Source organism: Agelaius tricolor, unplaced genomic scaffold (genome assembly GCF_023055355.1).
Source record: "Agelaius tricolor isolate 1412-34295 unplaced genomic scaffold, bAgeTri1.0.p SCAF_2, whole genome shotgun sequence".
Classification (NCBI taxonomy): domain Eukaryota; kingdom Metazoa; phylum Chordata; class Aves; order Passeriformes; family Icteridae; genus Agelaius; species Agelaius tricolor.
Genome location: NW_027269262.1, coordinates 23,296,420 through 23,318,359, shown reverse-complemented (window position 1 = coordinate 23,318,359; position 21,940 = coordinate 23,296,420). Strand labels below are relative to the sequence as shown.

Here is a 21,940-nt window from a genome sequence, read left to right as displayed (position 1 = left end):
GACTGAAGCCTTCCCTACAACCTGAAAAAGTTACTTTATTTTTAGGTGTATTTTCCAAAGTTACCCAGTTAACGTAATTTTTTAGGCTTATATGGACTAAAGGAAGTAAACTGGCACAATATCCTCTAGTGACCAAAGGAATTTCATAGTATTTGTATCCCAGACTGTTAGCAATTACTTAGCAACTGAGACCATAAAGACAAGCAATTTTGAAATTCATTGTTGTTTCCTTCCCCGCACATTTATCAAGGTTTATAAACCAGCAGCAAGGTAGGTTTAATTTCTATTTATTTTTGTAAGGTAGGGCTTGTCAATCTACTGACAATTCTCAAAACTATCTCTCTAAAGGTGTCTCTCTGATTATGTTTACTTAAAATCTTCATTCTGGAATACTGGAGCAATTGTATCAATTATTTATTCATTTTTTTAAACAATAAAGGCCTTCAATTTTAAGTGCTAACAACATGATGTTTTCTTTTGTCTTAACCTGGTCTTTCAAACTGCACTACTCATATTACACATCAACACAAAAAGCATGGATTTAAGCATTAATGCATTTAATACTTTCTTAGGTCAATTCCTGAAGTCCAATCTATCATTATAAAATATCTTACATTATACATATATAAAATTGCTAACTCTAGGGGGTAGTCATTGAATTTTTTTCACATTCACACAACCTCTTGCATAACACAGCCACAAGAGGAAGCAAAAGAAAAATGGAAAACATAGTAACATAGAAGATTGTATCAGTAATACCAGATTTCAAGTAATTTTATAGAGATGCCATGGAGAGATCAATGGGGCTTTGAAGCTGATTCTGAAGGTTCTCTAGGCTTTCCTTGGGAGCAAAACTACATTTCTTTACTTTTGTTTAATTGAGCCCATCGAGATATTAAGTAGAAGAATCACAGTCTTACCTTATGGAATTATGATAATAAGGCCCCTCAGCAAATTGATTATTCCCTCACTTATCTCAGATGATGAGAATTTGTTACCCTTTTAATATTTTGTAACTGTGTATTACAAAACTGCTGCTGTTCAATTCCACCAGTTGCAGGCATGAAACAGAAGATTTTGATTTTGTAAAATACTGCTTGTTAAATAGGGGTGGAAGGGGATTTTTCTAAGACTTATTTAACCAATATAAAAAAAAAGAGCCCATAAATGACCAGAAACCTAAGATATAGTGACAGTGCTACCAGCCAGTCCCAGACAGTGCCTTCTGAGAGGCTACATGCGCATAAAGGTACAATATTCATAGGAAACACAAGCATTCATTTGCAAAGGCTGCAGCAAAAGACCATTATTCTGCTTTCTGTAATTAGGAGTATATTTGAAGTTTTACTAGTATTACCTGAAACAAGGGCCTTTAACACTGAAACTCATAATAAATGATGGAAACAACCAGGGTATGACTTGGCTCTTACAAGCGAAAACATCCTACATCGAAGTACTTAATGAAGACAAATTAAACTGTCAGAAAACAGAAGCCTCTGAAGATGGCATGCAGAAGCCAACAAGTGTTGTGACTGACTGCCTTTTTTATATCCATCAAAGACTTAACCAACACATGTTCACAGGTATTTTGGCACAGAGTGCATATAACCCAACAAAGAGCTACCATCACCTTCTGCCCATACTGGGCAAGTGCTACGGAACCAGAATATTGTGCAAGCACCTAATGGTCAGGAATAGAAAGAATAACTAAATTCAAATTAACTGCACTGAGATTTAGTTAAAATGCCAGTTGTAAGAATCCAGACCTTCACAATCTTTCCTAATCCTGCATTCTTTGAACACTAACTCTCTGGTATCTTCTATCTTTGCTGTTGTCTGAGTTTCGGTCAAGGACAGAGTTAATTTTCTGAGTAGCTGTGATGGGGCAGAGCCTGGAGCTGTGTAGGTGTGGCCAAGATATGGTGTTATTAAACACTATCACTGTCTCAGGCTTGAGGGAAAAAGAAAACATGGATGTGGACAGTCTGTCCACTGTTTTGTTCACTGTCCTGGTTGGAGACCAATTTTTGCCTGTAGAACAGCCTGGTTTTGTATCAATTCTGTATCTTTTTGTTATCAACTTTGTTGCTGTTCCTGTTACTGTCTGTCTTCTTATCTCATTGTAGTTTCCAGTCAATTGTTCTTATCTCAGCTTGGTATGTCTGCCATTTGTCTCTCACTGGAGGGGATGGGGACAGGGAAGGAGCTTGTGGTTTTTCACTTTAGTGGGAGCACTAAATTAAGGAATACCATTTCTAAACCCTGACAGTTACATTTTTATCCAGGGAAAATGAGACTTTCTATGGTGCATTTTTAAATCTAATAGATGATGACAAACACAGGGGTTGCATATTTGCAGGTATTTTATTTCTGTGTCAGCCTACAATTAGTCCTCCTGTGCAGGGACATAGCTTAGGTCCCTGCAATCAGAATTTTCTACCAGTATTACCTTTGTGAATGCTGTTCGGGTTTTGTCTTTAACATTTTTCCTTTTCAAACACTCTAAAACATGAAGAAAACAACTTTGGGGACACTAAAATAGAAGTGGAAGTATCTCTCAAAAGCCACACGAGGTGAGAGGGACATTGTGTGCTGCCCACTTCACCTGTCACCATCTAACCTGGGAGCTAGGATTGAATGAGATTTTGCAGGAACAACTGCACTAATTTAGAGAGTGCATGGATGTAGATGCACAGAGAAAATTACTGTTAATATGATTGAAAGCCATCTATAGGTAGTTTAAATTTAATCAATACACATTCATCCTTCCTTTTCTTACTGGTTTAAATTTTTTCCATTTCTCAGATCCACCTTCAACATCTTGTGAAACTACAGTGGCCCAGACCCATTCTCAGGGTCTTCACACGTGAGAAGAAAACTACATTCCTTTATCAAATGCTAATTCACCTGTCATGTTCTACTGTCTTGCACTGACATTTCATGAATGGGAATTTGAGTTTCTTCAAAGAAAAGTGCTTTTAGTAAAAAAATGCCATATATGTCACTTCTATAATTTAAAAGTCATTTAAGGTGATATGTATTTCAGGGGAAAACACTATTTTGAATCTTACAGAGAATAAAACTAGCTCGCTGTTTCATTAATTGAAGTTCATACAGAAAAGGCTGGAAACATGTTTTGATACACTTATCTGTTACTGTAAGGCTGTCACAAAACCTGGATTTTCAAAGCTGTTTTTCCATTCTCATGGATTTAAAAGTGCTTTTAAAATTACTTTGGCAGTTTCAGAAATTTGCATTTCTACCTTTGTATATTTCATGTGACTAAATTATACGCACTTTTTAGATCAGAACTCCAAAAGGTAAGTGGCACTTCTCAGCACGAACATACTGAGAAGCAGAGATGAAAATTAATATTAAATTGTTTGAAATGTCAATCTTCTGAGTGAGAAAAGCAGATGCAGTTACAGTTTAATTGCTTGCTACCTCGTGCAGGAGAACAGAAATGAACAGAAATTGTTTATCTCAAACAAAATGTAAGGTGCAGGTCAGGGCACTTTCTTATGGGTGAAATGCACATCAGTGAAGTGAAAAGGCACATCCCTCAGCTGTTCTTGGAGGTGGTGGTGTTTTTGGCAGTCACAATTAATCTAGGCTTTCTTGGGCCACCTCTACCAGATTTTGCAACTTTTATGACTTGCATTCAGAATTCAATCTTAAGTAATACTGAATGTGAATACAAAATGATAAAACCTATAATAAAGACTTCAAGGTTTATAAACCTTAAAGCTCTATATGGCATCATTTAACATTACCATCATCATCCAGAGAAGCTGTCATGGTGCAATACTGAAGATGATTCTCTTGATTACAGCACATAAAATAGAAATACAGGCATTTTACAGGCATTTTCCCATAGTTTATTCCACTAGAAGGAACAGCTGACCTATGGCTGGGTTGTGGTTACAATTTGTGGAGCATCTTGACCTTACTATGACAGAGATGAAATGATTCTCTAACTTGACATTACAATTAAAAACAGATCTGTGGAAGCAGTATTCCCCATTACCCTAGATTTGAATCTGCATGCAGTTATTTCTGCTGTTTTGGGTGACAATGAAAAATTGTAGAGCTTTTTCATTAATTGCCCTTGCCAAGTCTATTGACCTAATTAAAGGGGAGCAGGACAGTGCTTAGTCTGTATTACGAGAACAGCTTCTGATGGGATTCAGTGACAAAGTTGGCCACTCAGTCTCTGGCCACTTCTCTAGGTTCTCACACGGGACCCATTAGACTGTAAGATCAAACATTTTATGTGATAGAGATAAGTGGGATGAACACCTAGTGGTGCCATTTTTTTCTGCTGTTCAGAAGCCCAGCTGACTACTTGAAACACCATTTTTTTCAGATATTTCAAGGAAGAGAAAAATCCCTCCAAATCCAGACAGGTGTACTTAGGGAATAGGAAAGTTCAGATGTAGAACAGTTGATTGAATTCTGAAAGCGTTTGATCTTGAATTTGATACTAAAAAAAAGAATTCAGTTTTACCAGTGTTAGTTTTCCTCCTAAATCTTCATGTGAGAGTGTTACTTAATAAGAAATCATTGAGATTGAAAACCTTTTCTAACCTCTGTAATTAGTAGGTCTGCTTGTCACAAATATATTTGAGGAAACATAGAGCAAAAAGCAACATGCAAGTGGCTAAGGCACATGAAAAGTCAGCATCTCCTTGACACAAGGCTTTTACACCACAAGGGAAAAAGTACTTAACATTTAAACATTTATCAGGTTAAATTCTCAGCTACCTTATTTATACAACACCAAAAACCTGGGAGTTCAGATGTTGCTATACAGGTGCTATAAAACATCATAGTTTAATTATTCCTTTACTAACTTAAATAGCATCTTTCTCTTCACTGATGAAGAGTAAGGAGCACCACTTATTAATGCATGACAATATGTTTAATTTTATAAATCAACTTCTTCACCTTCTTGATGACAGCCTGTTCTCATTCAGGTATCTGTTTATTGTTTTGCCCAGCTCAACTATCAAACACAAAAATGAAGTGCAATAAAAACGGACATAAATTTAAAAATTGCAGGATATATTATGTTGTCACCTTCTTCTGAACACATGCCTGATTAGTGCTTTCTGGAATCTTCTGCATTGCAAATTTATGTCAATTTAGCATTCCAGTGACTAAGATACTTTATACATCAATTAAAAATGCAATAAGAAAATTCACTCTCTCTCACTGTCAGCAGATGCATGTGTGAGAAATTCGGAAATGCTCACATCCAAAAATAAGAGAAAGCTGCATGTAGGCACTATTACGGGGGATGAAAGCTGCATATGTGATTTAATCATCTCCCAACACAACCTCACATTCCCTATCAATGTACATTACTAGGACTCAGCTGCTGTTCTTGTAACTACAAAACTGGAAACACTTTTCTCTTGGAATTATTACTAATTCTAAACCAAAATGCAACCATGCTCTAAGATAGGAGGATTCCATGTAGCTGTTAATACACCAGAAGAGCCATGTTCTGCTCTGAGAATGAAAATACTTCATTCTGATCCATTTTCAGCCTCACAGCTAAAAACCAGTCTTTCCAAATGTTGATATCACACTTTGAAATAACATATCTGAACTTTCTTTGAGTGCAAAGCTAGGCAAGGTGACCCTGCGAGGTTCCTTCCAACATGAATTATTCTGCAAATCTAACAATTCATTAGAATTGTGAACTCCTGATACATCATTCAGTCAAACTTTCTCAAGTTTAGCAATAAAACTTTGAAACAAACACCAGGCACCCAAACAGACTCACACTGCTATGAGATCAAAAGACATACACTGACAATTTACACACTTAGTTGGTTTTCATCACTAAACAACAGTGATACAGTAATATAGGGTAACTTCCATCTTCTCACAATAAGTAGTATCTTATTTTTAGACAAAATAAGTCACTTTCTGTGAGTCTCTCAGTCACCTATAAGGGCATCCAATACAGGCATCTTATCTTAGACAATGAACTTCTAGACACCTAGCAAAAGTAAGCAGTTTCCAGCACCCATTAGGTAATAATTTAATTGATGTGCTACTATTGAATTTTGCATGTATAACTGCATTACTGACAGACAAACAGTGAAAAGAGGATAATAATTCAGTACAGACACACAGTCCCCAACTCAGGAACCATTATTTAAAAATGAGCCCTGCTACAGGCCCTGTTTTGAAACCTAATTCAAAACTCTGTGAAGGCAGAAGAAATTGTACCACTAACTTTACTTATCTGAATCAAGCTTTTACAACAACAGTAGTAACAAGAAAGATTTAAATATTATAACACTTCAACTTATCCCATTAAACTCCATAGAATCTAGAGCCCTGAACAGACACCTGGATTCTCTAAACATTTTAAGGGCATAGATATGCAAGGACTTCTTTTCTACAGAATACAAGAAGTCAACAAAAACTTTTAAGTGGAACTGTCCTCCTTTTTCCCAAGGGATTAAAATAATACCAGTCTCTAAAAAAGGAAAAAAAATCTTTTATTTTACTGCAAAAGTGCAGACCAAGAGGCCAAGAGAAAGAATGGTTCTTTTCAATTACTAGTACAATATTCCTCTTAATCAGAATTCTGACCCAGAACAGCATTAGAAACCATTGTCAGGATAAAATGGAAGTGACAGAACGACTTAAAGCACAAAACTGTGCATTGAAATTTTATACATTTTACCTCCAGCTCTGCTTTCTCTCCAAAGCCCGTACTCTGTGGACTTACCACTGAACTGTACTAATACAAATTCCAAATTTTCCTTCAAGAGGAAAAATCCTATATTCTACATATTTTGCAGCACATGAATAGTGACAAATTTCTCATCTGGGGCAGCTAGAAAAATCAGCCTAACTTGTTTGAAAGACCACCTACTGCACTTTAAAATACCGCAGTAATTGCCATTTAAAATAAAAGGTAACTGCCGTGCAAACAGAAGAACAAGGAAAACGCAAATTTTGGGGATAGTCATCCTTCAAAAATTTCACACAGGAATAGTCTGTACCTGCTTGTTTAGGTAGAATAACAAGTCACATTATTTTTCAATTAACTGTACAATGCATAATCTCCTTTGTTAAAGAGGTCATGGATAGCAGCGGAGAGGAAAATGCTGTCTGTCTTTCAGATAAAGGAAACATGAAGCTGGCTTCTTTCCCAGGACTGAATGGGGAATCCTGATTTGGAAACCTTCTCACATGCAGAGTGGGAAGAGAAGGGAAGCTGCTGCACCACTGCTGGCTGGGAGAATCCCAAGGACACAAGTGTACAGTGCAGGCTCAGGTAACCAGAGGAGGACTTTTGAACCAGAAAGGTGTGGAGGGCGTTTGAACCAGAAAGCCACTGAAGGTTGCTGGGGCAGACTGCAAGGAAACAATTCATGCAAAGATGCTGTTTACAGGAGATGGGTTTATTTTTTACTTTTCTGCCCCATCCAGCTCATCCAAGTTATTTGTAATTAAAGAAAAGAAACTATATTGTATTAGCAATATTATTGTATTGTATTGTATTGTATTAGGTTTTCTGATACCATGGCAACAAAATGTGGCTTTAGAAAATGGAGTTTGTAGGTGCACTCCTGTAGGGAAGACAGTGGCACAGCTTTGGTGTGAGGTGCTGGCCTGACCAGCACTGCCAGAAGCAAGAGGTCTGCAGAAAATCCTCAATTTAAAAACTGCATTCCCAGCAGAAAGAGAATAATATCATATCCTCAAACTAAGGTGCCAGTATAGCTCTGAGGAACACAGAATGGTGGGTTTGTTATTCTACTTTCCCTTACTCACCTTTTTTTTTTGAGAGGAAGGGACAGATGAAGAAGAGGGAAAGAACATGGGAATGACATAACTGCACAAAGGTCATCAACATAGCTTTTAGAGGACCTGTGGAACAAAAGTGATTTTCTTCTGCCTAAGTGAACAGTTGAAAACAAATAAAAGTTATTTTTGTCAATTCAGTGACATTTACAAGGGCTGGGTGGGAGAAGCTAATGGACCCATGGAGAAGTTTAGCAGAGACAGAACCTGCTTCAAGGAAGGAAAAGAAGCCTTCCAAAATGCTGAGCACATGAATAGAAGTGGAAAAATGTGATACCAGAGGGACACAGGGATGCTGTGCAGCCTAGATCACTGAAACCAAGGAAGAACAAAACAGGCAAGATCAGTAGTGGATCTTTTCCTCAGCTGTGGGAGAAAAGGCTGAGAAACCTTTCCCTTGGGTGCTCTCTTGGGAACAACAAAGACTGTGTACTATTTTATGCAAACAAGGATCCTGGAAGTCAAGTGAAAATGAATGTGGTCTAACCCGTGACCAGGAATCCACCTGGGCAGTGTGTTCAAGAAGAGAAAACTGGGTGTTGCATTATCTATTCCAGGCCAGATTTACCATGTTTTTGAGTGCAATTGAATTTTGGGAAGGAGAAGGATGAATATGTCTGCTGTCTCAGCCAAGGGACACACGGCACAATGCAAAAGCAACGAAGAAGGAGAAAAGAGCAGGTCCTCTTAAAGACATGGAGCATGCCTGAAATGAAACCCAGGAAGAAGACCTCAATATAAATAAAGAAAATGTTGCTATGGGGATGGCTCAGATAAATTATAAGAGAAGCCCCTCACCAGCCTTTAGCAATATAGCATCATAGTTGATAGATCTGTGTGGAAAACAAAACAGATTGGTCAATTCAATGAAGTCTAGTACAAAACTTCTGGCCATCGAGAAAAGGGTCTTTGTGTTTGTTTTGTAGTGCAGTACAGGTGAGCCTGGATTTTGGCAAGGTTTCTAATATATTTTCCAGGTTCCTCAATACTGATTTATGGCCTGCTTGGCAGCAGCAGAATTAAATATATCATTCTCTGGCACATTTCTGTAAAAAAATGTCAGTTGGGAATGGAACGACAGCACCACTGAAAAGAAAGCTTTATAAAGGCACTAAAAACCCCTTAACCGACTCAATTCTAGCTATGTAACTTTACTATATATACAGTTGGAAAATTCTCCTTTAGGAAAGATAACCTTTAGGAAAGGTTGTTTTATGGGGAAAATTCCAGCTTGTGAGGCAGAATGTGTCAGCACAAGAACCTGATGCACTAACAACAATCAGATAAAAAATTTATCAGAAAAGATAAATAGCATGTTGATTTTGCCTAGGCAGAAGGATGCTTGAGGAACTACCCTGATAAAGCACAAGCTCCTTTTGAGGCTTCCTTTGCATAGCAACAGCTAAGGCATCCTCTAATACATATACAATACACAGAAGTGCAATATCACAAAAATGGATGGACTACAACATGAGTTGAAATCCTTGACTACTGCTGATGTTTAGCATTTCTGAAAATCAGCTGCATGATAGGCCCTATTTGCTAAGAAATACTAGAGAACAAGAGCAGTAATGACCGCTATTACTGTTTCTTTGAAGTTCAATGATGAAAGCCAAAGAAATGAACATACAAAGATCACAGCTGAAATGGTCCAAGAATTATAATCATAACTCCCCTGTCATATTGGCATGTTTGGACTGTTTTTAAGCTGCAGCGAATTACTATAGCAATTATGAAGTACAATTTCTCAGAATAACCCTACAAATAACATAAAGCAGAGCAGCCCTCTACAGTTATTATTAGCTGGCTACATAAATAAATATATTAGGTTATTATGTTCACCAGACTCTTACCACATTTTTTAAATTTATCTTTGCTTTTATGATGTGTTATTTAAGAATTTCATAAAATACTAAAATGTTGAGGTTGTGCCAATTAACTACCCATAATTTAACCAGTATTTTGAATGGCACACCAGAGTGAAACAGCTCAATTTTAAATGTATAGTGTTACATTCCTAAATGAAATTTGTAGATCTGGGAACATTAGTACAATGTTCCCCCAATATGAGAGGAGTGATTGCCTTGTTTTAACAACTTGCAGAGCACTGCTGTAAAGAAGCATTAACCCTAAGACAGCACTGGATGCAAGTAATAAACATTATGATCATAGTATCTATTTATATTATTCTGTAATTAAAAGCAGAGAAGAAATATGCTGTTATGATAACAAATCAACAAGTCAGGAAAAATTAACAGAAAATATGCTCTTAATGTACAGAAGTAGAAATAATCTGGTTATGATTGTTGAAATAGTTAAAAATCAAGGAAGTGATTATTTTTCAAAGACAGAACATGAAAATAAAAGCTCAATGACCCACAGTGTTTGGATGAATTTCAGCTAAAAAACCCCACTAAAAACCTGAACAAAATAAAAACCCCATATGTGTGCTTCCTGTACTATCAGAATTCGGGGCAATAACGATTTACATAAATTATTGTCCTATTCCTTAAGACCATATTTTCCTTAAGACCATATTTGTTTGTGAAGCAAGAGTCTCCCAGTTCTCTTTCTGGAGCTACTAATCTGCCCAGTAAATTCCTGTAACCTTCTTAAAATTTTTATGACTTGTTATTTCATGACTCCAAAGTTACGTGCAATAGGTAATCTGAGGATCAGGAGGGGGTGCCCTGCTTAGATCCTTGATCTGGAAGATGCAAGTGCCAGCCTAAGAATGAAATGCTAAAGCAGAACAAAGCCATAGCTTTTCTTACAGAGATTACAGCCTGAAAGATCAAGAAACATTGCATGATGTTCAATTAATTTAACAATTCCTTGATATATACTAGCAAGCTGTCACATAAAATCTGAGTATGACACACTAGAGAAAGAATTAAAGAAATTGTTCTAGAAATGTGAGAATAATTTTCATTGTGCTCATTCTGCTGTGAACTGGAAAAAAAAAACCACCACCCCCAAGCCCACAGTAGATATAGATTGTTTGGAAAGAACATACCTATTAACTCTTTATTTCTGACATCTAAGGCCATGTTTCGTAAAGCTGTAGCAACTGCACATACCACCCGGTCATTGTCTATCCGGAGCAGCTCCACCAGGATGGGCAATCCTTTCTCCTTGCGGACGGCAGCGCGGATGTACACTGACCACTGCGAACACACGGACAGAGAGAGGGGGACAAAGTGAACAATCCACCACAGGCAGTGAGGCACCCGAACTCACAACAGAGTAAGGGCTAACAGAAGCACCTGGATGCAAAATTCAAAGGAATGGAAATAATAGCATTGATGATGCCAGGAAACCACTTGATTTGGCAATCAGCACTCTTTTTTTTTTTATGGTGACAGAGAAATTAAATGATGAATTGACTTCTTTCCCAGCACACCTGGTTACATTTTCACGGCCCAAGTCTGCAGACAACTTACTTTTCACCAGCGTTTTGTATGCAACATCTAATGATGCTTGTTTACTGCTAAACTAACAATATTTATTTTACGAAATATGTATTTGCATTACAAAGCAAGTTCAAGAGGTCTGAGTACTCTTTGTTGTTACCCTAAGAATTATTCAGTCTATAAACATGAAAACACTATTATAATTTCTCTTGTGATTGTTAACTTGTTCAGAAAGAAAACTGAGGATAATTTCATGCCTGGTTTTGGCAGCTATAGTGATCCTAACTAGAATACTATTGTACATTGAAAGGCTAGCCATTCCCTCAAGAGCTGACCCGAGGGCAGTGTGTGCCTATGCTGTGCCTAGCTGCAGGTATCACGTGGCTGCAGCATAAACCCAGTGGCTGATTCTATCAGAGAAGCCTGCAGGCATCTCCCACTTGACAGCTGGTCATGACACCACTGGCACGGCCTTGTCTTTGTATCAAAGCGAGCAGTATGTTCTCATGTAAACATCCTTTTCATTTGACAGCAGAAATGATGAATGGAATTGTTTACTTCTAAAAAACTCTTCAGGAGCTCTAAAGATTATCATGTCAGTGAACAAGGGATCTGTGCAGTGCGCTGTGATTGATTAGGAAATCCATCCAGAGCTGTACAACTTGGGGTTCCCAGCACATAAAGGGGTGAAAGATCAGCTATACTACCCTGTTTTCCATTCTGCTGCTATCTCCAGCTGTTGTAAAACATATAAGCAGCTGTGACCTTGTGGGTTTTAAGTATATGGGTACTGCCAAAGTTAAGTTGTTTGGACACCTGTGGATGCACAGGTCTCCTCAGCACAGCCCACTTCAAAACAAGCCATCCACAGGCACACATTCCTTTCACTTCATGTTCTCTTCTCTGCAATTTCCATAAAGTTCACATTCATGTTTCTTGTACTGACAGTTGAAAGGAAATTATTGAAGCACAATGTCTCCTTCCTTTCAGTGCCATGGCATGGATGCTTATCTTGCCATTGTACCTGGAAGGTGAAGACAAGTTCTGGAAGGTCTTTGCTTTTGAAATATTTCAATTATTTCAGAAACTAGGATGCTAAGTCTTAGGATTTTCTGATCTAGATGGCTCTTGTCTTTTGACAAAGACATCCCATTGTAAAGAATAATTACATTGCAAAAGCATTACTCCATAGCCAGGCAGAGTAAAAAAAAAAAAGCACATTCACTGTAAGCAGACCATGCTTAACCCCTGCATACAGCCTCTACTTACCACAGCTGAAGAGCTCACTTTAAAAGCATCTGTTTATATCAGATATATGCCCTGAATAGCAAAAACCAGAATATATATTTATGATAAAAACAGTAGATGTGGAGATAGACAAGAACTCCGGTGCTGCAATGTCTGTAGTACAAGTTCGTTCCAGGTGATAGGATTCAGGGGAAATTGGGAAAAAAGGAACACAAACCAGAATTCCAGAATTTAAAGAGTATTTTTTTATTAATTCTCCTCTGTAGTAACTATGCATAACAAAAGCCAGTTGGCTGGACTTTGTTGAAGATGAAAGTGATAATAGTTGTGATAAGCTATCTTGTCAGTTATGTTGGACAAGGGGTTCTCAGCATCCCTGAGCATAATAATGTGTCTAAAACATAAATGTGCTGACATTTTGTGCTACAAAGCAAACAGCTTATGGGAGATAAGTGAAAGCAGGACTCTTTGTTGATCTTTTTCTATGCTCTCTCCTCCAGTCTCTTCTCTAGAACCAGTGTGTAGGATGATCATCAGATAAAAAACTAAAACAGATCTTAAGGATCAAAGAGTCTAACAGGAAGTATTTTGTAAAAAAGTTTCTTCCCTATACATTAATTTTAATGGGATATTAAATATAAAGGATGCTATGGAAACAACAAATGGATATTTCTAACCTTCCTGGCTTAATAAATATGTATTTACCTGCCAGTTAGATTTATTCTCACCTGCAGCTGGGAAATGAGCAATACCTCCTTGCACTTAAAAAATGCTGTATTTTGTACATCACTCCCAGGGGAAGCATCTGTTGTGTCTGCTGTGATTACAAGGTGACTGCCAGCGTGAGAGTTCAAGATAACAGTGAGAATATTTTGAGAAAGAAGTGAGCCTGTCTGGTTGAGGTGAGAGTTCAGGCTGGCTGAGAGTATTCTGAAAGATGCTGCTGTTCATTGCAGAAGTAAATCACAGATGTAGCATCTCCAGAACGGACTACATGTGGAACCAGTGGGGGTGTTTGTTTTGAGAGAAAAAAAGCCTTATCTATGTCTATTCAATACCGAGGAGAATAAAAAATAATCCCTTAGATTATTCACTATATTTTAAAAACCTCCATTCTAAAACCTCAGTAAACAGTTTTTCTTTGATTTTTTTAGCCACCTACCAAGAGAAAACATAAGCACTTGTTCAGACAGACTTCTTAGGATGTAGCACTTTCATCATCCATTCCAACCCAAAAGTTTAAGAGGAACAAATTAGGAAATGTTTTGCTTTTAAGCCTAGAGAGAGAGAGTAGGAGACACTGGAGGAGAAACACTGAAATAACTCAGTATGAAAAAAAAAAGAGAAAATATAAACCTCCTTACTAAATAAACAACATGCAAGCCTTCAGGATCTGTAATGAATCAATCAATTTGATTACAAATAAAGTAAAAAAGAGAGCTCCAAAGCTTTCACAGGGGAAAGATCCAGATATAATTTTTTACAGATGCACATATGCACACATATGCACACATATAAAACAATGGGTGGAGTACTACAGAAAAGTTAAGTACAAAACCTCTCCTCTCTCCTGAGTACTCCTTTCCTTCCCAAGCTGTCTTTTTCCAGAGGATGTCATCCACTTTGGGAAAAGTTCACAGACTCCTCAATGTGTGATTTGCTATCATTTAATCTGCTGCTTCAAGTCATGAACCTTAGGCAGAAAGAGAGAAACGCTTTTAATTGTTTCAAGGGTCTCTGGAGAACTTTCCATGTGGAAAGTGGTATGAACTGTCTGGTCCTCTTTCCTTAAGCTGCCAATTAGGACAAGTCTCTGCAAGCAATTATGCTGCACTGTGTGGATTTCAGGAAAGCTCAAATGGAGGTGCCTCAAAAAGCTATTTCATTCTTACAGAGAATGGAGAAATTGATTCAGCCCTGTGTACACTGATGATCCTTCTGTTTGCCTAAAGCCATCGTGTGGTGCCTGCATTTCCACATTGTGGGTCAATTGCTAATACGAGCTCAGTGAAGCATAAAAGCGAAGAGATGAAAAAATCATAAAAAAGAAAAGAGACAAAGGGTTTGTTGCCTATCAGTAAGTAAATGAGGCACTCTGCTAATACACTTAATCATCCTGTTACTGCACAAATCAGTGCCAGTGTCAACGATCAAATAGCTGTTCAGTTTGTATAGCAAAAGCGTTCCTGTGGGAACAGCAAACACTTTAGCGGCAACAAGCAGCCAGAAAATAAAATAAAACCATTGTTGCTGCATCAGATTGAGGCTAAATTATCAAGACAAGCACAGGAGCCGAAGTCTTTGCATGAATACACTTTACCAATAATGGAATTTGGGGGCCATAACTACTACACATCCCTTTGAAGGTACAGAGTAGAGCTCTATGTCCACTTTCATAAGTAGCTTCCTTTTTATTTTCATCACAGTAATTAGGTAGAAAAATAGAGTAAACTTGCAAATTATTTTTTTGTTTGTCAGATACCATCTGCACAAGTGAATGCCTCTAGGGATTTAGGATTATATTAGGCTGAAACTCAAGAAAAGAGTAATTACTCTAGATAAAACTCAATTATATTTTCCAGAAAAATTTAAAAGCACTTATTCACTTAACTCCTTCTGGTGTTTCATATGGTTTTCTTTATTTCTCTATGAAGCAGGAACACAGGAGACCAAACTGAACAATGAAGAAATTTCCATCATAAAATGAGAAAGAAGAAAACTACCAAAATAAATCCCCCCCCTAAAAATGCAAGAAATACCAACAACTGTATACACTTGACATTTTGAATGGATTCACTTTCCTCTCACTGACATCAGTGCTCCCGAAGTATCTGCAGAATATTTCATCCCATACTTCAGCTTTGACTAGAATTTGGATTGTACTGGTACAGTTCAACACTGTGACCCAAAGACTATTGAGTTACTGAATACTAAAAAGAACTGAGACATAAACCACAACATGAAAGCTAAATCAGGGGAGCAGGCATGACACAGCAAACTAAATTACTTGGCAAATTAGAGTACCAGGAAGATTAGAGAGACTTGAGGTCTGCTAGGAAAGGCTTAGAAAGAGTCCATGCTAACAGTAGTAAAATAGCAGACCATGAAAGAGAACTGAATGTGAAATAATCAAAGATCAGTGAGTAATTAAAGACTAATATTTCTCTCATTGATCAGACTCAATGTAATATACCTATCAGGAAAAAAGGAAAATATTTTTATATTCAAAAATTACAGATCTACTTTACTCAAAAAACTCTATTGGGATCCCTAAGAAGTCACACCACCTGACAGACAGCAAAGCTCTGAAATCTTGGTTAACTCTCTGCAGTTTCTGAAGAGAGCAGAAAGAGACATCCCAAGGACTTCTTGTCCCAGTTGTGGTGTTCTGCCCTCAGAAATGATCCTATCTGGTATACTAGTAGCAAGTTCTCTACATCTTTGTGTTGGGACAAGAGTAAAGTATTAACTGGTTACTCTTTTGCTCCACAACCTTGGTCAAGATTAAAGAGAAAGGAAAAAAATCCAGTGGGTAAAGATACAAAGTTAAGTAAATAAACTAGAGAAAAATAAAAGTGTTAACAGATGTTACCTTAAACAGGAAGGCAAAACTGATAAGGAACTGCCTTTGCACCTCATCATTCTTGGTTCTGCAGAACAAGTAGGTATTATGTTTCCAAAATCATCTGAGAACTTTTATGATCAGTTTTCCAAACACTTTAACTAATATAATTAAAAAAGAAAAGATTTGGGACAAAAGTGACACATCTCACGGTAAGAAAAGTGCTTATAGTAAGGGATTACCTTGAACATGAAGGCACTATGAACTACTGTGCTCCCATTCCATATACAGATGGCCATGCTGATTTCCTTATGATGTCGATGATACAAGTGTTTGCAGCAGCAGGTCTTGTTTTTTAAATATTGTCCTGTCCCTTCAATTTTGTCTTCTGTCCTCTAGAGCCAATACATCTCCAATGTATTAACAATTTATGTACTTATACAATCCAATGTATTTAACAATTGATGCTGCCTCATTAATGAGCTGTTTCTACCAGGTAAGAATTCCTGACAGAACAAAGCATTGGAATTCCTGACAGAATAAAGCATTGGTTATTTTAAAAATTGACTTTGTTGATCACATATTAAGTTATAAATGGTCTTCTGCATCCTATCACATAAAGATTCACAATACTACTATTTAGGAGAAAATGAAAGCAAGCCTTTTCACTGTAATCCAAGAAAACTTTCTCCTGGAACAGCCTGATGAAACTTCAAAGGGTTAATACATAAATAACTAAAGTAATCAGAAAAGTCTGGCAAGGAACCCACAATATGTCCTTGCCTGATAAGAGAAGATTGATAACCTAGATGTCTGCAGCTTTAAAAACTAATTACTCATTATCTTCAAGAGTGAGCATGGCAAGGAGCTTGAAACTCTTTCTCATACAACTCTTTGAAACAGCTGCACTGACCTTGTGCCTAAAATGGTCTCTTTTATGTTTTCAGTTTCCTTATCTAATCATTTACTTAATGGAGCTCTTGCTCCTATGAGAGTCCAATTTCCCTCAGCACGGAATTAACAAAAAAAATGCAGTTGCTTGTCTAAGAAACAAAGACCACGATAGCATCTAGCCTATCTCAAGAGATCAGGCCAATGACCCATAAACACCACTCACATGGGTATTGTACCTGTATATCAGGGATCAAAGGCAGGGACATTCAGCAGTCTGACCAAAGAGCTCCTCATTCCCTGCTGAGTATGATCAAACATGGAACAGAAAGGAGAGGCACTAGAAAGAACCAGCCAAGGAATGCTAGAGTTTCATGAGACTGATACTGACCTCAACAGAGCAACACTTGCTCCTCATGTTACAGTCAAAGGATAAGAAAGGAGGAGGCTCAGCAGAATGGCTACCTTGGACTTGCAGAGGACAAACTTTGGGCTGTGTAGGAGACTGGTTCACAGAGTATCTTGGGAGACAGTACTGAAGGGCAAAGAAGTCCAGGAAGGCCAGACATTGTTCAAGTAGGAAATCTTAAAAGCTTGTTCCAGTTGTTGAGAGGAAAGAGTCATCCCTGTATATTAAAAGATGAGCTGGTGGGGAAAAGCAGCAGCCTGGTTGAACAAAGCTGGAGCTCAGGAAAAAACGAACAGAGTTTTTCCCTCCCCTTCAGAAGAAGGGAGCTCAGGAGGACTACATGGATGTTCTGAGGTTTCAGGGAGAAAATCAGAAGGGCCAAAGTCCAGCTAGAACTAAATCTGGCTACTGCTGTAAAAGACGACAAAAATTTAAATTTCTATAAATACAGCACCAACAAAAAGAAGGCTAAGGAGAATCTCAATCCTTTATTGGATGCAGGGAGAAACACAGTGACAGGGGATGAGGAAAAGGCTGAGGTACCAAATGCTTCTTGTCCTTGGATCACAACACCCCTGGGCAGCGCCACAGGCTGGGGGCAGAGTGGCTGGAAAGTGGCCCAGTGAAAAAGGACCTGAGTGAAAAAGGACCTGAGTGAAAAAGGACCTTGACAGTGGCTGAACACAATCCAATGTGTGTCCAGGTGGCCAAAAAGGCCAAGGGAATCCTGACCTGTATCAGCAATAGTGTGGAAAAGGAAGTTGGCCATCCTGTCATTAAAGCAGATGAGGGAGTTCCTAAAGCCTGTAATTAACTGAGACAGGAGACTGAGTGCACAGAAGGGACTAAGCAAGGCTCAGAGCAGGTGTGCTATCGGTTCCAATGTAAGCCAGAAGAAATAAAGTAAATCTTGTTTCCTGGTTGTAAAAGATAGGTATTGCCTATGTAAGTAATGATAGTATTTTTTTAAACAATCATCTGAATGAAGATTTTATTTTTAATGTTTGACAAAACTAAGGAAATGCCACTTGTGGTGACAACATTGTGTTACAACCACATGTAACAACAAAGGTTATGTAAGACCAGAGGCAATGGGCAATAACTGAAACACAGGACTTTTGCAAAAAGCAGGAATTGCTTCTTCACTTGTGAGGGGGACTGAACACCAGCACAGGTTGCCCAGAGAGGCTGTAGAGTCTCCAGTCTTGGAGACATTCAGAAAACCATCTGGACATGGTCCCACACAATTGCCTCTAGGTGGCCTTGCTTAAGCAGGGGGTTGGACCCGATGACCTCCAGAGGTCCCTGCCAACCTGAGCTCCTTTGTGATTCTAGGAGTTCAGAGCAACAGGTCTTGCAATATTGCAGTAATGTCTGGCAGATAAACTGACATCAACCTAAACTCAGCTGTCAGATACATACAGACACAGTAATAAGGAGATATCCTAGTATTTCCTTTCTTCCTGAGAGGATAATTTTATTCAGAAGGGACATAACCTTGGATGCTTGACACTGTTAACTCGAGGACATTTTGCATATAACTTTTTACAGGCTCAGGAGATTTAATGTGTTAATAGCCAATTGACCAAGGTGAAAACTAAAAAGAACTTGCCACTTTTATTTTTACCATCTGAGGAGAAGTATTAATGCCAGACTACATATAAAAAGATAATCTTTTACAGGATTGCTCTTGTAATTTTAAACCATGTAATTTTTTCAATCCAAGGCATTAAAATAAAAAAAAAATATGAGGTTGCAGAAAGAACTTCTGGTTTGAAGAGTTATAATGGGAGAGATTTCTTAATAAGCAGGCAATTGTCTTCAGAATAGAGCTGGGAGAGTCAGAAAGTCTCCTTTTTTCTTATTCTATATTTTTGCACAAATTTGGTTAAACACAAATTAAGTGGCAAAGAAAAATAACAGAGCTCCCAGTGAAAGTTAATACCTAATGGGAAATAAAGAGTTTGCACTGCTTCCAAAGGCATGTCTCAAACCTTATTTGTTCAGGGAAAACTCCAGCTAAGATTGATGAGGAAAGTGTTTCCCTAGCTTTATTATTTCATATTTCTAAGCAGCTTTAATATTCAAGTTCACATCAAGTATAATTACAAAAAGCCTATTCTTTGAAAAAAAAAATCTTAGCGAGGCAATGAGAGGAAGCAAAGCCTAACCCAATGGCCACACTTTTCACGTGTTGCTCCTTCTACCTGCAGGATGATCAGGATATCATGAAACTACTGTGGTTATGATCTGATGGGACAAAATGTTTTGGGAAGCAGTAACTTCTTTAAAACAGTAACCCTTGCAGTCCCATGTAGCAGCTGAGCTCGGCAGAAGGTGGTGAGTGGGTGCAGATCCAGGGCTGACAAACTGCCCCATTGCTGTCAGGCAGCAGCACTGTGCTCGGAGTGTGCATTATGGCAATCACCAACCCTGTCAGGAGGGGGACATGCAGTGACCCCTAGCTGGTGTCACAGGTCACTGTGCAGGGCAACAGCTGGACCTTAGGCAATGTGATACTCTGGCAATGATGTGGATAATGTCAATTTGTCCAGTTTTTCCAAAAGACTTACATATTGGCTGTCTCCATAGACGTTATTCTAGAAAGGCCAATCCTATTTTTCATGGATGCATCAAGTAAGCACATGAACAAAAAAGTTATCTCTGTGTGCATATGCATGTAATTTTCCATGACAAAGATGGTTCTTCTCCTTCAGATTCCAATACCAGTGTCCTCCTTATGTGATGACATCTTGATGCAGAACAGTGAGATGAACAAATGTCTGTGTTTATCTGAAAGAGTCTCTTCCAAAATGAGTTCTGCTTTGTATATAAGCTGGCAATCTTTTTCAAAACCAGAATATACACCAAAGTCAAGATACGCAGTCATAAATTATGCCAGGTTAAATTTTCACATTGAAAATACTCTTCCTCATACTTCAAAATCAGTATCCTGTTTTATTGATAAATCTTCATTTGGATCACCTAATGCATTTGCCACCAAGATGCTCCTTTTCTGGTTTGTTACTGTGTAATAAACTGTGCTTGGTGTAATAATAATTGCACTGACCAAATATTTCATTGGTCATTATAAAAAACTCCCAAGTTTTACTTTGCAGATGGGTAATACATGTCAAGACTTTAGTCCTAAGTGTTTCATTTTGACACAGAAAAATTGCCTGTAAATATAAGTATGTCCCACTTTGTTCTTTTATGTTAGTATTTGACTTTAGAAGGAATTCCTGCAACTGAAGCAGTGCTAAAATTGTCCTACAGATTATGTTTCACCATGTGCATGTGTTGATTTTATGTGTATGTATCCCTGAGAAACTATACACCCTGAAATAATGAAAACTTTCAGCCTTTCTGAGCTATTAATCCTTAAAGCTACATACTGCTGCTTTCTTTTTGTGTCTGAAATTCTCCAAAGCAGTCTAGGGGATTTAGACACATATCGTCTGTTAATTCTAGCGGTAGACATTTATCTAAATCCCCTACATAACTTTTTATTTTTTAAAAATTACCCAGGCTTCCTTTTATCTGCTCACTTTCTCTCTGTAATAGCACTGGCTAAGCACTGCCTGTGTTAAAAATATTACCTCTTGGCCACCCAAGAGGATTAGACAGCTTTGTACCAGAGGAACCAAAAGGGTGAAACAGCTAGGAAAGAATTGTGGAAGTGTATCAACTGCATTGTATTTTTTTCCAGAAGAGACTGTATCTTCAGTAGTGTGTGAGCACACCTGGTAGGCTGGGTGCTTCATATAGTCTGTGATTCTTCTGGTATTAAAATAATGCTAATTGGAAAAAGCCCACAACTGCTATTGCTATTGTTATTAATAGCAACATTGTTTATCTTCATACAGTCTGCTCTTCTCTCTTTCAGTTTTAAGTTTCAGTAATCATAAAGTTCTTAAAGAATTCAAGTAAAAAAAAAATAATTTCCATTCTTTATAAAATTACCATTTCTTGGAGGAACTAAAAAAATTAAAATCTCCCTGAGGAATAACCTCTTCTTTTAAGAGTTTTCTATCTTTTATTTCAGTCATTTTATATCTGGACTGCAGCAGTGGAAAGGAGAGGTCAAAAGGTGGAAACATCAATGCTTATGTAATCCCCAAAGAGGATTACTCCCCGCACAAAAATGGCTAGTATGACATGTGAAATTAAGGATATTCATTCTGTGTCTGCACATCCCTTGTAATAGAATTGGTGAATCTTTAGAAAAATAGAGCAATATGAGAACAACCCTGCTTTTCCCATGGTATCAGCACAGATAGTATTAAAGTCCAAAACCAGTTTTTCTAAGCCAGCACTTGCCAAAGAGCTCTGCAGAGCCTCCCTTCCTCTCACTGTACACTTCTGCCAACTAAAGGATGACAGGTATACAGATTTATTAGAAATGGGAGAAGGGACACCACTTGGATTTTAGCACTTCCATTAGTCCTGGCAAACATGCATGCATTGTTTTCTCATTTGGACCAGGACTACACCCATTCCCAGATGGACAGTACACATTTATTGCATTTTGCTGCCAGGATTACACCATCTGAAGCAGTCTAAAACATGAGAATAATAAAACCA

General features: G+C 37.9%; 1 protein-coding gene across 7 annotated transcripts in view; it reads right to left on the bottom strand.

Moving 5' to 3' along the window:
* The window catches only part of CTNND2 (catenin delta 2), a 637,583-nt gene that overhangs the window by 59,564 nt on the left and 556,079 nt on the right, over window positions 1-21,940 (bottom strand). For all 7 annotated transcript variants that reach the window (XM_071454189.1, XM_071454171.1, XM_071454196.1 and 4 more), the window contains one exon: window positions 10,850-11,000. In XM_071454189.1, the coding sequence (XP_071310290.1) occupies window positions 10,850-11,000 (151 nt within the window). The remainder of the gene's footprint in view (window positions 1-10,849; window positions 11,001-21,940) is intronic.